A 15,361-nucleotide genomic window follows, 5' to 3' on the forward strand; every position below is an offset into this window, starting at 1 on the left:
TGCAACTGGAACGATACGAACAGATTTTTTTCACGCACGAGCTAGCACCTGCTGCAGCCATGTCGAGCTGTCTCGTACCGACGGATATATCGGATATCCGTCATTCGCGTCACGTCGATCTCTCGACCAGCAGTCGATTAAATCGTTCCGTCCACGCGTTCGTAACGTGTTCGTTCGGTCGCAAACGGGCACTCCACGTAGATCGCTACGTCACTCGAGAAACAACGACGGTACTCGTATTAAACGCGTAGAAAACGACGACGTTACAACGTCACGAGTATAAAGACGAACAATCCAGGTCGCAATTATAGTAATTGCTCTTCGGGGCTATAGCTTTCCTTTTGTTTCCCTCGTGTAACAAGTCTTACCAGTGCTTCATACCGTTTCAAACGATTTTTCCTTGTTCTCGAGCAATTTTAACGACCACCATTAACTCGAGATATCCCCGCGGATACGGTCTTGTATACAGACCCACTTTCTGCCGAAACAAAATTGCCGAAATATCAGCGAGCTTTTCATTCGACAGCTACTCTCGGCCGATTAAAGTCTCTCGTGTCCACTCGCGACACGATCCTTTGAATCCTCCATGCATTTTTACGAACCGCCACACGTCCACCTAGAGGGTATAGCTTTTCAAGGGCGGTTGCAGTCGGCCCCAATTATTGATCCTTCGGAAGCGGCTTCCGGGTCTCGCTCGCAACCACTCGGACAAAACTTGAGTGGGTGAAACGGCCGGGGCCAGCAGCCGTGATCCTAGTCGAGCAGACGAGGCGAACGGAGAGAAGACGAGAAAGAGAGAGAAACTCAAAAGCGGAACATGGGAGAGGTTGGGTGGCGACGGGTGTTTCTGGGCGTTTTCACTGGATCGCGATTTTCTCGCGTTCTTTTCCACCGGAGAAAATCTTTTAAAGACGCTGCTGCTCGTTCTCGAGATTCGAAGCTGATCGTCCGAAATTATTCCCTTGTCGGGTGTAGAAATCTGCAACGTCTCTGGGGCGAAATCATTAGGGAGCGCGATTACCCCTCTCGTTACGAATTAACGAAGCGTGGCAAGTTAATTTATTATCACCGCCGATTTTCATTTGCCGCAAGACTGGAAGATGCAACGTTTCGAATGCGTCTATGCGAGATCGAGGCACAATTGACCTGGCAGTTGAATCGAAAAAGCAAACGAGTCCCGTATTCTCGTTGTTATCGAATGACCAACCAAGCGGTATCATCGTGTATACCCTCGATAACCTGTTCGACACATGCACACCGCGAACCTATAAAGCACGAAGACCTCGAATCTAGTCGCGAGTCGATGGCCGACTTGATCGAATAAGTGGCCTTCGCGGAATTCGAACACGAGCCTCCTGCACGCTCGGTGATTCGCTCGACAGAGATCTTCGATTAATATCCCATACAACTTTTCTACTCTCGAGAAGACTTTCAAGAATTATTGCCCGCCTCCACGCGTCTTTATCGTGAAAAAGGAACGATTCCATGGAATCGCTCGATTTCCTGTAAGAACGCGATCGCTCTCGAAACCCCTGATAGTCGTCGATTCGTCACGCGAACAGGAGAATAACGGATGACGGACGACTCCCAGGGGTCGATTCGAATCGTACAATTTGGTCCATTGGTCCTCGCAATGAAAACAGTAGTCGTGCAATCGTGAAAGATAGCGTTTAATCGAGTGTTCAATTAACGATTCCGATACATGACACGGGAACAAATGGCACGAGCGAGATAGAGGTCGGTGAAATCTCTGGGATCCTTTCTGTTTAAGCTCGGTTTTAACCAGCGACGCGTTTCTCCCTCGAAGAATTTCTGCCTCGAAAAAGACGCGGAAAGACAAAGGACCGCTCGTTCACCCGCGATTAACGGAAGTATCGTAGAAAGAAAATGCAAGAGTTCCTTTCACGCGAAACGGTGAGCCCTCGACAAAGCGTTTAATCGCCGGTCATCATCTCCATGAATTCTGCAAGGAAAGAAATGAACGAAGTTAATATTCTCGTGACGTACAAGTTCCCTATTCGCGATCGAGTACTTATTATCGAATGAAAGATTGCGTAGCTAATCCTACAGATTATTACGAAGTACTTCTTTTCATTCGATCGTCGCGCAAGACGAATGTTTCTTCTGGAAAGTAAGTAGGTCGTACCCTTGTCCCTTTATGCGGCCTGGCCCGAGTATTTTGAAAGGAGCTTTCAAAGGACGGTGTATTAAGACGTTCGAGGTTTAATCAAGCCCTCGTACGAACCACCGTAACGAGCTCTATAGATATCGGGCTAACAAAAAAGTTCGCGTGTTCGATATCGTAACAGTTTTCTCGTCGGACTCGCCTTGCCTTTCCCTCGCCAAAAATATCGTAATGCGTATTCGGAGTAAACCCGAGGCAACTTGCGAGATACTTTAACGCGATAACGAAGGTGGATAATTAGCTCGTTAGAAAAAATGAAAACTCACCGTCAAAGTCGACGGTACCAGAACCGTCGGTATCGATTTCAGCGATCATGCCGTCCATTTGATCCGGAGTTATCTGATCGTCCAGAGCCATCAGGATCTCTCGCAGAGAAGTCGTGGGAATGTAACCGTTGCCTTCCTTGTCGTAGAGCCTGAAAGCCTCTTTCAACTCTTTCTGCAGCGCCTCGTCGTCCTCCTCTTGGAAGTGGCTAGCCACCCGATAGAACGAATCGAAATTTAATTGGCCGCTGCCTGAAAGCCCGATCAATCGTCGATTAAAAACCCCTCTTCTTCGTGCACGTTGTCTTTCCTTTGACGCAGACGCGACACCGTAAACAACCATGTCCGTGGAAAAATATCCACGGAATAATGTACTTGGTAGCGTTCCAAGCGGCTTCGTTTACGCGGAACTGAAAATAAATCTGAAATTTCTATCGAGCCTGGATACGTAATGTCCGTCGAACGGTCGCGTCCGAGGTACGTCTCGACAGAAAATTAGATTCGAAACTGGAATAATCATACGATATCTCGGATATTTGGTCGACGCGGAGGACTGTATCTGCATAATAATACTCGCTGATAAAGCTGAAGCATGGAACGCGTTGTTAGTTACCGACATTGTCTCGATTTCGAGGCAATTCGACGAGCTTACGCTAATTCCCGTTGTCCGGCTCGGTATCGGCGATCGATGTCACGGCTAAATCGTCGTTGAAACGTCCAGTCGGTGGCTAGAACGGAAGGCTAAAACGTCGCGAGGCGGTACGTTTAATTAGCTGAAAAGGGTGTAGGAAAACGGTGACCAGTATAGCCGCGACAATCGATTGAGAAACGTTGGACGTTGCGTTGAATCGAACGAGTCTTCGGCCGGAAAGGCGTAGGAAAGTTTCCGCGTCCGAGTCGTTTAGCTTTCGTTACCTCTATACACGTGCATTGCCGCGTCTCAGCCATTATATCATGAATTATTTGGCCCGGTTCGGTCGAACGAAGGCATCGATCGGTGGCGCACCCAGCGTCGGCCCAAAAATTGCTATAACGCTCGCGGAAAGGCAACGAAACGTTCGTTCTCTCGTCGATCGGATCGAAATCGAAAATACCGTACCATCTTCGTCCTCTTGTTTTAACAGCACTTCGAGCTCGTGATCGTCGAAAGTGTGCCCCAGGGTGTTCAGGATCGTCCTCACTTTTTCCTTCTCGATTCGTCCCTGCTTCGTCGAATCGAACATGGAGAAGGCTCTCCTGAGCACTGTAAAATACAACGAAGCTTCGTTTTCCGATTGTCCGAAGAAAGGAGGGATGGGAACGGGTTAACGGCGGGCGTCGATTTTCGTTGTTTCATCGACGTATGTATCTCGGAAACGAGCCGCCAGAATTAGAAACGGCTTCGCATTCCTCTGAAAATTCTAGAGCGCGAGGAGGGACGGTTGTGCGAACTCGAGGCGCATCGTCACGCCGAACCGCGCCTCGCCGGTTCCTATTTATTTACACGCTCTGCCAGCGGCGTGCGCGTATTAAAATAACGCGGCCAAGTCAATCGACGGTTTATTTTGCGATAGGAAGCTGGGATTGCGCAATCACGTTGAAAGCGTACCGCGCTCTCCACCGTGTGTCGTATCTGGTAAAACGATGGAACGCGTAGGCGGACGCGGGAAAATAGGTGTTACGTTTGCGAGAAAGTTCGCGAAATAATGTGAAATCGAGTTATTCGTCCGACCGATAAATCGATATCGTCGGATAAAGCCCATTTCGCGTTTGGATAACGAATCTCGACGAGCGCAACCGGTACGTAAGGTTTGCTCTTTCCTTGCCTTTGCGCGCGTCGAATCCGCTTTTAAAATACATCGAAATCCCGTTTCTGCTCGTCCCGTCGTCGAGACGTACTTACTTTTCACTTGTTCGTCATCCTGAAACAAAGAAGAAATCGTGTTTCAGTACGATTAAATCTTTCGAACGTGTAATAGCACTTTTCTGCGGAAACGATGGAGAAGAGCAGAGAGAAAGGAACGAGTCTCGATGGAGACTCGCCGGCGCGTTTTAATTCACCGTCCGTCGATTATTTCCCGTACGGAAAAACGAGATCCGATCGAAAGATTGTTGGCGCCTGGCCAAAGCTGCCGGTACTCTATCGTTTCCGCACAGAATCCACCAATTAATGCGTTCGCGTGCAGTAACAACAACAACAACGACGACGACGATCCGTCACACGGTCGAGCCTCGTTTGACACGCGATCGCTATGGAACTGACCATCTTCCGTGGGTTGTATGGCGATAACCTCGACGCTCTGTCCCTTCGTTGTTTCGCACTAATGGTTTATCCGCACTGGATATCTTTTATAAGCTCAGCTAGAACGCATGGAAGGGGAGGAGAAGAGTCTCTCTCTCATCCCTTCCTGCGAACTGTCGAAATTCACAGGTTCCCGCGCGGAGAAGCGACGCCAGTTCGCGCCGCTATAATGCTACGGTTCTCCGTGTTAAACGTTTAACCAACGCGCCCCGAAAACGCGTCCAACTCAAGGACGCGTGTCAACCTGTCAGTCTTGGAATGCTCGAGCGCGTTTGATCGCCACGCTCGAAAATCTTCACGAACTTCTCTCGCCCTCTTACTCGCACCCACCGAGAAACTGGATATTCTTCGTAAAATTGAAACTAGAACGTTTCTCGAGTGCAGCGAGGCTTCTTAAATGGTTCGAGAGTTTCGAACACCCGTACGATAAATTGCCGCGTTAAAACGATTGTTCGCGAAAAAAGTGGCCAACTCGATACATTATAAGGAGAGAATATTACATAGAGCCTCAACTATGTGGTTGTTTTCGACACGGTTCGGATAGCCTGCCAAAAAGTTTGAGGGAAAAGCAGTAAAATTTTCGTGCACCGCGGATCTCGTCTCGCAGTAGGCGGACGGAAACACGGTAACGGAACGGGCAAAGAAGTGGGGACGATGCTATTTCAAAACATTCCAGACTATGATACTACTGCTTTCCATTCAACCACCGCGTCGTTCCGTGCAATAATTCTTTTTATTGCTTACCAAGAAATTTAATATCCTCGAGCACTCATGAATTCATAGAGTTGGCCCGTGGAAGAATTATCTAGTATCTTCGATATGTTGGATCGATCGGAACTCTATACACGCAATTTCAACCCACGCTACTTATCAGACTCTCGATAAATTTTTAACCTTAGATACAATCATTTTGAAATTGTTACTTAAATTCGTCAAGGGCCATTACGTTTGGATCAGTTCCGTGTTGATCATGAAACGATCGGATTTAATTGGGAACCGTCGAGAACATTAGGGGCTAAAATTCATCGTTTAATTCGCGGACCGCTGTTATTATTTATGGCAGCTCTCCGCGGGAACGGGGTCTCGGCGGTTGTCGTTGCATAACGTCGTAACTTGACTCATCGTAGCGTGGCAGAAAATGTTATTGTTGCGCTGTAGAGGTAGTAAACGATTGCAAAGTGCAGCGCTGGCTGCGTTTTTTACGGCTGCCTGCCTCGGGTGATATAGCGCTTCTTCTCGTAAGAACGCGGTAGAAGGCAAACGCTATAATTATCTCGTCAGTTCCGCCCACGCAAGACGTGCCATCTCTACGCGGAATTATTATTTGAATAAACTGCTCAGTATTTTTAGAATGTCCAATACCAATTGTGTACCTCGCTCGAGTCGTTCTATATTTAAACTGGAGTATACCTTGCCGCGTAATTGGGCAAACGGTCGACGAACTTCTTGGATCACCCCTTTTTCTCGTCGATTGCATAAACCGTTCGAAAACGATGACTCACCGTGGAGAATTTACTTTTATTCCGATCGTGCCTAGATTTTGAAAGCACAGTTCGAGCGTATCGTATCGTTCCACGTACGATCCAATTAGCGTCGTTTTTCGTTGCGTTATCGAGCCTCTTCCTCTTGGCCTCGACAGCAGATTCCAAATCGATCGGAAGTTTGTATCAACTAACTCGATTTATTCTCGGCCGATGCGCATTCGCGCCGTCGGAATCCGAATCGTTTCCAAAGATCCGAATCTGTGCGATTGTCTGTCGAGAGAACGAACGCGCACTTCCGTTTATTTCACGATAACGAGAATATCGGATTTATAGGCCAGATATAAAGTTATCCGAAGATTTTTATGCCCCTGAAGATTGAAACCAACTCGTGGACGGAATCGTTTCATGCGCTATTTTGGCCTTTGTCGGTCATTACGTGGTCGATGACGCAGCTGATTCATTGAGGATCATTCGATTCAGGAATCGTGTACGGAAAATAGAATCCGCGCGTTTCAAAGTCGTACCGATGATACAGTTTCAATTTTTAGCGTTGAAAATGTTATTTTACGTAGTTACCGAAATTGATACAAGCTAAACAGTTGGTCTTAGCTATATCAGCGTGTTGATTATCGCGGCAGGCGGTTCATTTCCACGGAAAAGCTAACAGGAAAATAAAACAATGGGCTTGGTGGCGGGCGATGACTAAAGTCTCAGAAATTACCGTGGATCATTCAACGATGTGTCATTAGCACGAACCTGTGAACAATGGCGCGCGATGCATCCCCGACCTCGAAATGTTGACTCAACGCTCGCTCAGATTCTCGACTCGTAATTGAAGGTATTGTTCGTCCTACGACATTAGATTTCTTTTATCTCCGGTAGGAACGAATTTTCGTTTCTGCGCATTGTTCTCGCTGCGTAACGCTTCATTTTTTTTCACGTTTCCTTTCTCGTTAACGATTCGTATCAAAGAAGCTTTTTCCTTCGATTAGAACCGACGAAGATAAGACTCGTTTAACGAAACGGTTAATCGAGGAACCCGGATAATTCGGCTTTGACGGATATACGAAACACATCGATCTTCTCCGACTGGAAAGCGAAATACGTAACGTCGAATAAAGAGATCGGGTAGATAGATTGAGATACGGAACATCGGAGATAACCTTGCGACCGGAGTAAAAGAAATTTGCAATTGTCGATGGCCTAGTTTACGTTTCAGCCACAACGGTCGAGTAGCATCGGTAAACAACGTTATTTTTGCAATGGCCGATGCTTTGTCCGCGTTTCGAACGGACTCGCAAATTCATAAAAACTTTTTCCCTGGGCGAACGATAGCTAACGATCGTCTTTGGGAACGTCGCTCGAATTCCGATCTGCCCGAGCGTGCCGTTGATTTCATTTCGAACGAACTTTGGCCGCTTCGTTTCCATCGCGGTTCAGCCGAAACTCGATGAAAGGCCGTTATCGCGGAAACAAAGGAGAAATTCGACGATCCGGTAACGAAACTATGCTCAACCGCAAGAACGAGACTGCTGACGAAGGGAAAAAAGAAGGAGAAGAGTTCCCAAACGAATTCCGCGATTCCATTTGCCGCTTGTTTAATCAGGCTGCAATTAAAAGGAACAGCTCGAACGGCGCTGGGTTTCGACTCAGCCTCGAAATTCCATTAATCCGCGGTCACGTGGGAAGCAAAGCGCGATTACACGTCCGCCGATAGAGGTATCCCGGTGGCGGCTATCGATCGCCGACGAATCTAACGATGCTCTTTTATTTCCCGTACAATAGGCTCGCAACAAACCAGCAGATGGAGTGGGTCACGTGAACCAGAAGGGATCCGCGGGTCAAAAAGCGCCGCTCACGACCGGGCAAAAGGTGGCGCCTGGTGCGAAAGTTGCCGCGAAACCGGCACAGAAACCCACCGCCCAGAAGGGACAGGTTAAGGTCACGCCGAAGGCAGCTTCCGTTAAGACTGGCAAAAACAAAAAGAAGGGCCAGAGGCAGCAGTATGACCTCATCGTCACGATCAATCTGGTGAGTAAACTCTTTTCGTTTTCTGCGCGATTTACCCGTGCACTGATACGCAGTAGAGACGGTCGGTATTGGTCAGACGCGATCAGGTCTACCTCGGTACAGTAAAGTAGCGCTTCGAAATTCACGAGCGTAGCGTATCGTAAGAGACAATGTTCTTTATCTACATCGATACCGACCATGCCGAGCACAGTGGAAATGGATGGCAGTGGCCAGACGCGTCTGATCTAGACCGTCCTTCTCCATCAGATGGTAGCACGGGTCCGTGAACGAGAATAATTCGAAAACCGACCAACTTAAACGCGCTGTCACTGCAAAAGCCGTTTGCAGTACGACACGTAACTATAGTTCAAAATTTATTTTTTCTCGATCGCGCGGTTAATTATTAAATGTTTTATGCCTTTCGAAATAATTTTTCTTCCTCGGTGGCTTCGATCACATGGGCCGTTTACGCGTTATTTCGATCGATAATTGTCGTTTATTCGAATCGAATTCAATTCGATACTTAACCTCCGGAATGTCGTAAGCAAAGATCAATTCACCGATGACGCGTATCCACGATCCAATAAAACGCGAAACGAGTTTTTCATCGTTTAAATTGCTTTCGGCTATGTATGTTGTTTTCAAGGGTACGGCAACAGTGTTGTTTACATCGATATCCCATATTCGTAAAAATAGCTAGAGCCGATGCATTTCAAGAAATTCACGAGGAGACACCCACGACAAAGCGGGTTAACGTGTCCGTGATTTTTCGTCGCGACGATCCAGAAATAGTTACAGACGACTTTACCTTCGTCCCGTTGAAGCTTTCGCTAAGGAAAGTACACGCGACTCGATTATTGACTGGTTTCAACGATTTTCGTTTCGCGTTCCGATGACGTATACGCGCACGTAACGATCGTAAGTTCAAGAAACTCGATCTTGACGCACGAAGCGTGTCCCGAAGATATGCAATAATAAGATCGCCCCAAAGTTAGAACGACCGAAATATTTGTGGCAGACTTCGTTATTGCAGTCGTTGTCCGGTTAAATCATGCTAGATAGGCGCGATTCAGCTTGGCGAAGCGTTGGCATTCCGCGTTCTCAAAACCGTTTTCAAGGAGATATCTACTCGATCAGTCGCAATCGGATGAAAGGTGAATCAGACGCATTTTCGACCGCGAATCATTTGGCAAAGCTGACAGGAGCGAGTTGCCATTAACAAAAACAGAATGAAAGATAGAGAAGGACGGAGAACGAGAAGCAAGAAGATAGAGAGCCAATCGTTGTAGACCGTTGACAAGTTAGAAACGGGCAAAGGTGATTCGAACGTTCGTTCGATCTTAACTCGAATTACGTCCGTAGAAAGTAGATGTGCTCTTTGACTCCCGTTAACCGAGAAGAATCACCGGGTGTCTTACGCGAGAATCAGGAGGGGAGGATCAGAATGAACGATCCGTTGCCACAAACAACCGGTGACGTTGCCGCTCGCTAGTCCATAAATATTATTTGTGTTCGGTCCTGTAGCCGCGCTAGTTCGATTGACGCGTGGCAGGTTCTTCGAGGCAGAGTGCCGTTCCCGAGACAAGCTGAGACAAGGTTCGAGTGGAAATTAAGGAGAAACACGAAGCATTACGTGGTTGAGACAGTGTAATCGGTTGACGGAAACAGATGTAATTTCGGGGGTACGCTGTCAGGTGTAATCGGTTGTTAATCGGTGAAATTAGTGCGCGGTGTTGCTCGAGATGGCAGACACCGAGAAGAAGTACACGACGGCGTATGGAAAGCTGAGAAGATTGACGAGCACCATAGATGGACAAATTCGACAAATAAGCGTAAGTAATTCGACTCGACGATACAGAAGTCCCTCGGCATTAATTCGTTTTCGATGAACGCGATAGCGATCGCGTGCTCGAGTTGCAACGGAATTCAAAGGGATCGGGGTAAATATATAAATGCGGGGCAGACACGTACACTCGTAAACGGTGCGCTGACTTTTCGCGAATTTATGCGAGCCCCTCTCGGAAACGCTGGAAAAGGACGTGACCCAGTTGAATGCCGACTCTGTCTACTTCCAAAGAGCTTCGAAGCATCGAACCAAGAGCTTTCGACTAAGACAGATCCGACAGGCTCGTGTCCCTTTCTCACAGTACTTACGGTTACATTCACGGATCTCCATGGACGTAATCCGTGAAAGTCATTTCGAAACGACATCCCTGGACGTTTCTGGATTATCGAACGAACGAGTTTCCGTGACAAGGTGACTCTCAATTGATGCTAAACCATGTAACACGTTGCGAGTCAAAGCGATCGCTCCAAAATTCCGTGTAAACGCCAGACGTTTCCTAGCGCGTTATTGACATTTTCCTAAATAAAGTATATGAATTATGAATTTCCAAATTCAACAGGTTTATTTCGGTGGAAATTGCAACATTAACGATGCGCCCGTAGCCATAAATCACTCCATGGCTGACTCACGAGCAAACTTACCCAATCCGCTCGGCTTATGGTGAGCTTCATTAGCGCGAGCTCTAGGAAACTATTTCTAAAACGCTCGTATTAACGACACTGCCAGGAAATTGGTTACTTCCAGCACTTCCTAAGACGATTACGTTCTCCAAGGAAGCAATCGTGCCGCAAATTATCCGCTAGCGATTTCCGAACAAAATCATCCAATGACCTTTCGTAGTTTTCCCGCGCGATTCCGGTCACGTCGTCCCGCAGTTGCAACATCCTATTATTAATAATCGCGCTTGGACCTCCGCTCCGTATTCCCATCGTCGAAGAGAAGTACGGGTGAGCTTAACAGGCAATCGGCCAAAGCTTGACCGAATGACAAACTCGCTCGTATAGACAATTAAATCGCTAGACGATTAAGTCACATTCGAAGCTCAGTTCGATGCGAGTTCTCTCTCGATCGTGTCAAGGTGATTCGCGCGTTATCGCCGGCAGATATTTTGTCAAAAGAAGTTCGAAGCACCGGGGATCTTTTCATCGGCAAAGTCATTTGCACAATGGCGACCACGTAAACGTCAATAGCGGTCCACGGGGTCGCTGATAAGTCGACGTTACTGTAATCGCGCTACCGGCATATGTTCCTTAATCCGCTGTCTATTAATGCTGATTTACCAATGTCGAGCACAGTCGCGTGTAGAAGGCGGATAAGCCGGTACGGGTATTACCATGGCTCGACCAATTTGCAAGTTAGGACAGGGTCGTTAATCGTGCGAATTCTACGTGACCGTACGTGCATACGTCCAGGTGATTAAATACTCGCTGGAAAACGTTGGAACGGTGTTACATTAATTAACCCGCCCCTAGAGTGGAGTCTGCGTTCCTCGCATGCCTTAACGGACCGAATACCGTTTTATTTCGACGAATCGAATCGGCAAACCGGCGAATCGAGAAAAAATTAATCAACCGTTCGGGTAATTGCCGAACAGAAAATTATCCACCGTAAATTTGATCGAATTAATGAGATTTTGGTCGGAATTCGAACAGATTGCCGCAGCGTGCATTAGTCTCGGCTGCGCATTAAATTTTGACGAAATGTAACCGTGTCGCTTTAACGATTTAATTAAATTTCACAGCTTCTTCTGCATCTTCTAATTTCGCTCATTTCTTGTTTTTCTTCTTCTCTTTTCAGTCTGAATATGGGCTCACGGAGGATCAGGTGGCTGGTAAGTGGTCTTTAAATAACGTATTCACAGTTTGCGGAAAATTTCATTCAGCGCCGTTAAAAACTCCGCTTTTCGAGACAATTTGTGAAATACGAACGACGTGATTATTCGTATTTGCGCGATATTACAGCCCATTTTCCCTGCCAGGTGGAACCGTTTGAAGAGGTTCGTTGCCTTTAACGGCGCGAAAAAGAGAGCAACAAATGTCTTTCTTCTTGCCGAACACGGTGCCAGTGTAACGAGTCAAGATTTTGACCCAGAATTCGAGCGTCCATCGGCGAAACGTTAACGAGTGCAAAGTCGAAATTTTTTCGTCGTTCTCGACGATGAACGAACGCGAACACGCGTATGACACGTTAACTCGGGAATGGTACTCGACGTATGTACCTCGTTTCGCAAATTACAGCCACAGAAGTTGTTCGCGATTTTCACCGCAATGCCGCAATACTCGGGGAACTCTTTTAATTGCGCCGAACGTCGTGCTAAAGCTACTTCCCTTTGGAGGCGAGCGTGTTACAAAAGCACTTTGGTCTCGCTTCGCATCCGCTCGTTTCTACCCGTTGATGCTTTGATTAATTAACTCGAGAGATCGCGGCATGAACGATTCGAGCTTTCGAAACGGAGAACGGTAAGATAGAAGCATCGAGTAGCCGCGTGTAAGGTCATTCAATTTGCGAGAGTACCTTTACGTAAGGGCGTATATCTCGTTATATCTCGCTGGAATATGTTTCACGAAACATTATTTCGAGCTCACGCGACTGCGAGCATTGGCCTTGCTCGCTTCCGCGGCTATCGAGCGTCGAGGAGCTTTCAAAACGTTCCGTCGCGACGCGTGTCGCGGCGCTCGCAAGTTTTTACCACGGCACGCGACCACAGATCGCCGATTGCGCCCATGGGAAACCGCTGAATGAGAAATTGCCCGCTCGTTTATGCACGTTAATGCATCGCCGAGTATTTACGCGGTGATAAACGCAAGGTGAATGCGGTTCGATCTACGTGGCGAACGATAAAGATCGAACGACGACATTTAGAAACTCGCGTTCGCCGGTCCGTCGCGGTTGTGCCGCGTTTCGTGATTTCGAACTATAATCTGCCGGACCTTTACTACTGGATTCGTTACCTCGCGTGATTAATCGTTCTTCCAACGGAGCAGTCGTGCCGCGTTCAAGAGGCCAATTGACATTTCAGAAATTTATTTCCCCGATTAAATGCAGCGATCGAGAACCTTTCCGATCTCCAGAATCGAAATTCTCTTTTTCTTTCTTAACCCTAACGCGATTACGTTTGCACGATCGTAGCTGCGACATCCTCGATTTTCCGATTCCTCGACTTCGACGGGACTGTATGTCGCAAAGCCTCTTCAACGGTCGAACGCGCAGAAGAAGTGGGACAGCGCGTGAAAAGAGTCGTAATAAAACCCGAACGTGCAAAGATAGGAATGAAAATACCAGGTTCGTGTTGTCGACAAAGGAACAAAAAAAGCTGCTTCGACGCATCTCGTAAACCATCGAGGAAACTCGCTTGTCGTGCACGGATTTTTACTACGCGCCGTTCGTCGGAGTATCAGAGAATTTATAACGGGCGCATCTCTCGTAGTGGCTGGCCACTTGCCCGGCGCTCGCGCGCTCTAGCTAGTTTTGCTCCACTCGTAACGCGTGACCACACACTTATTTACACGTACACACTCTTACGGGACCGCTCATGATTAATAGACATCTAAATTCGCGGGTTCTCAACAATGCGACGCCGAGCAGAAGCGTTTGTTGTATATCGTTCTATTGCCAAATTTCCGCCAAAGTTTTTCCCCACTTGTTATTTACGGTTTGGTTGGCCGGTCTCTGGAATTTTCAACGAAAACACGTCGCTACGACTGCATCGAAAGCGTGGAAAGAGAAATTACGGTGAAATTATTCTCGTGTTTCAATCACTTCAGGTACCTCCCACAGTCTCTCTACGCCGAACGTGCAGTCAGTTTTAATTGGTTAAAATGAAATTCGACACTCCCGTTTTCAATTTATGTTGCTACTTAAGGCGCAAGCAAGCAGATTAGTGAAATATCGAGTATCGTCCATGAATACGATTTACGGTTTCAGAATTCAAGGAGGCGTTCATGCTGTTCGACAAGGACGAAGATGGAACCATCACGATGGCGGAACTCGGCGTGGTCATGCGATCTTTGGGACAGAGGCCGTCTGGTAAGTGATACCCTGAATGATTTCGGAAAACCGAGGATAATACGACGGCCCATGTGGTCTGTCGACCACGTGCATCAAGGTGATCGCTAGCTGGCTGCAAGCCATGAGCCGGTGAAAACTGTTCACGCGCGACCAAAAAATATAACGGCTATCTAAACCGCTAACCGACCTAACCACCGTATTGTCTATTAACCGTTATCGCGCTAATTGCACGAGAACGACGCGTCGGGTTGCATTTTTCCAATTCCGGTGTCGTGAACACGCTGGAACGACGATGTTAGCGGTGACCAAAGTTTCAACGAAATAAACGATGACACGACCGATAAACGCTTCTCGTTCCTAGCACCGAGGTACGCGTCAAAAGTTCGAAACATAACGCGAAGTTTACGGGAACGGTTCTTACTAAATTACGTAATATCTCGGCCGTCAGTTTCGAGGGCTTTCGAAAACGGTTAGAGTTGAACGGTAGAATTCCTGAAAACTAGGCTGTGACAAGAGCTTAGGGAAAATTAACTTTCGACCGATCCTAAGCTAGAAACTGTGACAGCCAGGCGCACGTGCAGGCCTTGGTTAATTAACTGCGCGTCGAGTTCTTCTATTCCCGCCCCGAGGGATTTGCCGGGGAAATTAAATGTCTTCCATGAAACGACGATGAATGTACGCGCATGCATTACACGCACGACAACCAGCAGAAAGAAGACGCGAGGGAAACGTTGTCCCGTCGTTCCAACTTTTGGATCTGCCGTCTTCGACGCGGGTTCATGTCTGGACGATTTTCCATTTTAGAAACAGAGCTGGAGGATATGGTGAACGAGGTGGATCAAGATGGAAACGGTACCATCGAGTTCAACGAGTTCCTGCAAATGATGTCGAAGAAGATGAAGGGTGCCGACGGTGAAAAAGAATTGCGCGAAGCGTTCAGGTACCACGAAGCCACTTTACGCGTTCACCGCTTTTAATCGAAAGCTGCTTCGTACTTTTAAGAATCCTAAAAAATATTATACGTGGAATGTCTGCTTTTCTCAGAGTATTCGATAAGAATAACGACGGGCTGATCTCATCGAAGGAACTGCGGCACGTGATGACGAACCTCGGTGAAAAATTATCGGAAGAGGAAGTCGACGATATGATCAAGGAAGCGGATCTGGACGGTGACGGGATGGTAAACTATGAAGGTAATTTATTCCTCTCGTAATGTTCGTTTCAACGAGTTTCTCGACATAGAAAAAGTAGCTATCGATAGAATTAAATATTGAACGTCGTCTA

At 47.3% G+C, this 15,361-nt stretch overlaps 2 protein-coding genes across 8 annotated transcripts in view; one reads left to right on the top strand and one right to left on the bottom strand.

Annotated features, from left to right (window-relative positions):
- LOC100884116 (neo-calmodulin) overlaps positions 1 to 15,361 on the top strand; it is a 59,063-nt gene that overhangs the window by 36,564 nt on the left and 7,138 nt on the right. For 4 of the 5 annotated variants that reach the window (XM_076532590.1, XM_076532591.1, XM_076532588.1 and 1 more), the window contains 5 exons: positions 7,999 to 8,244; positions 11,867 to 11,900; positions 13,994 to 14,095; positions 14,882 to 15,017; positions 15,122 to 15,270. In XM_076532590.1, coding sequence (XP_076388705.1) covers positions 7,999 to 8,244; positions 11,867 to 11,900; positions 13,994 to 14,095; positions 14,882 to 15,017; positions 15,122 to 15,270 — 667 coding nt within the window. Of the gene's footprint in view, positions 1 to 7,998; positions 8,245 to 9,529; positions 10,056 to 11,866; positions 11,901 to 13,993; positions 14,096 to 14,881; positions 15,018 to 15,121; positions 15,271 to 15,361 lie in introns of those variants that run through there. The other variant, XM_076532592.1, reaches the window with a different exon arrangement.
- TpnCIIb (troponin C type IIb) lies at positions 1,650 to 13,411 on the bottom strand. 3 transcript variants are annotated; one of them, XM_076532595.1, is made up of 5 exons: positions 13,349 to 13,411; positions 4,331 to 4,349; positions 3,548 to 3,691; positions 2,452 to 2,700; positions 1,650 to 1,963 (listed from the first exon to the last, which is right to left on the bottom strand). In XM_076532595.1, exons 1-5 carry the CDS (start codon positions 13,406 to 13,408, stop codon positions 1,935 to 1,937), a joined length of 501 nt encoding a protein of 166 aa, XP_076388710.1. In that variant the 5' UTR covers positions 13,409 to 13,411; the 3' UTR covers positions 1,650 to 1,934. The 3 variants fall into 3 exon arrangements, with proteins under 3 accessions (XP_076388710.1, XP_003704228.1, XP_076388711.1); XM_003704180.3 differs by lacking the exon at positions 13,349 to 13,411 and adding an exon at positions 4,691 to 4,875; XM_076532596.1 differs by lacking the exons at positions 4,331 to 4,349; positions 13,349 to 13,411 and adding an exon at positions 4,254 to 4,302.

This window comes from Megachile rotundata, chromosome 6 (assembly GCF_050947335.1).
Source record: "Megachile rotundata isolate GNS110a chromosome 6, iyMegRotu1, whole genome shotgun sequence".
In the NCBI taxonomy this organism is placed as follows: domain Eukaryota; kingdom Metazoa; phylum Arthropoda; class Insecta; order Hymenoptera; family Megachilidae; genus Megachile; species Megachile rotundata.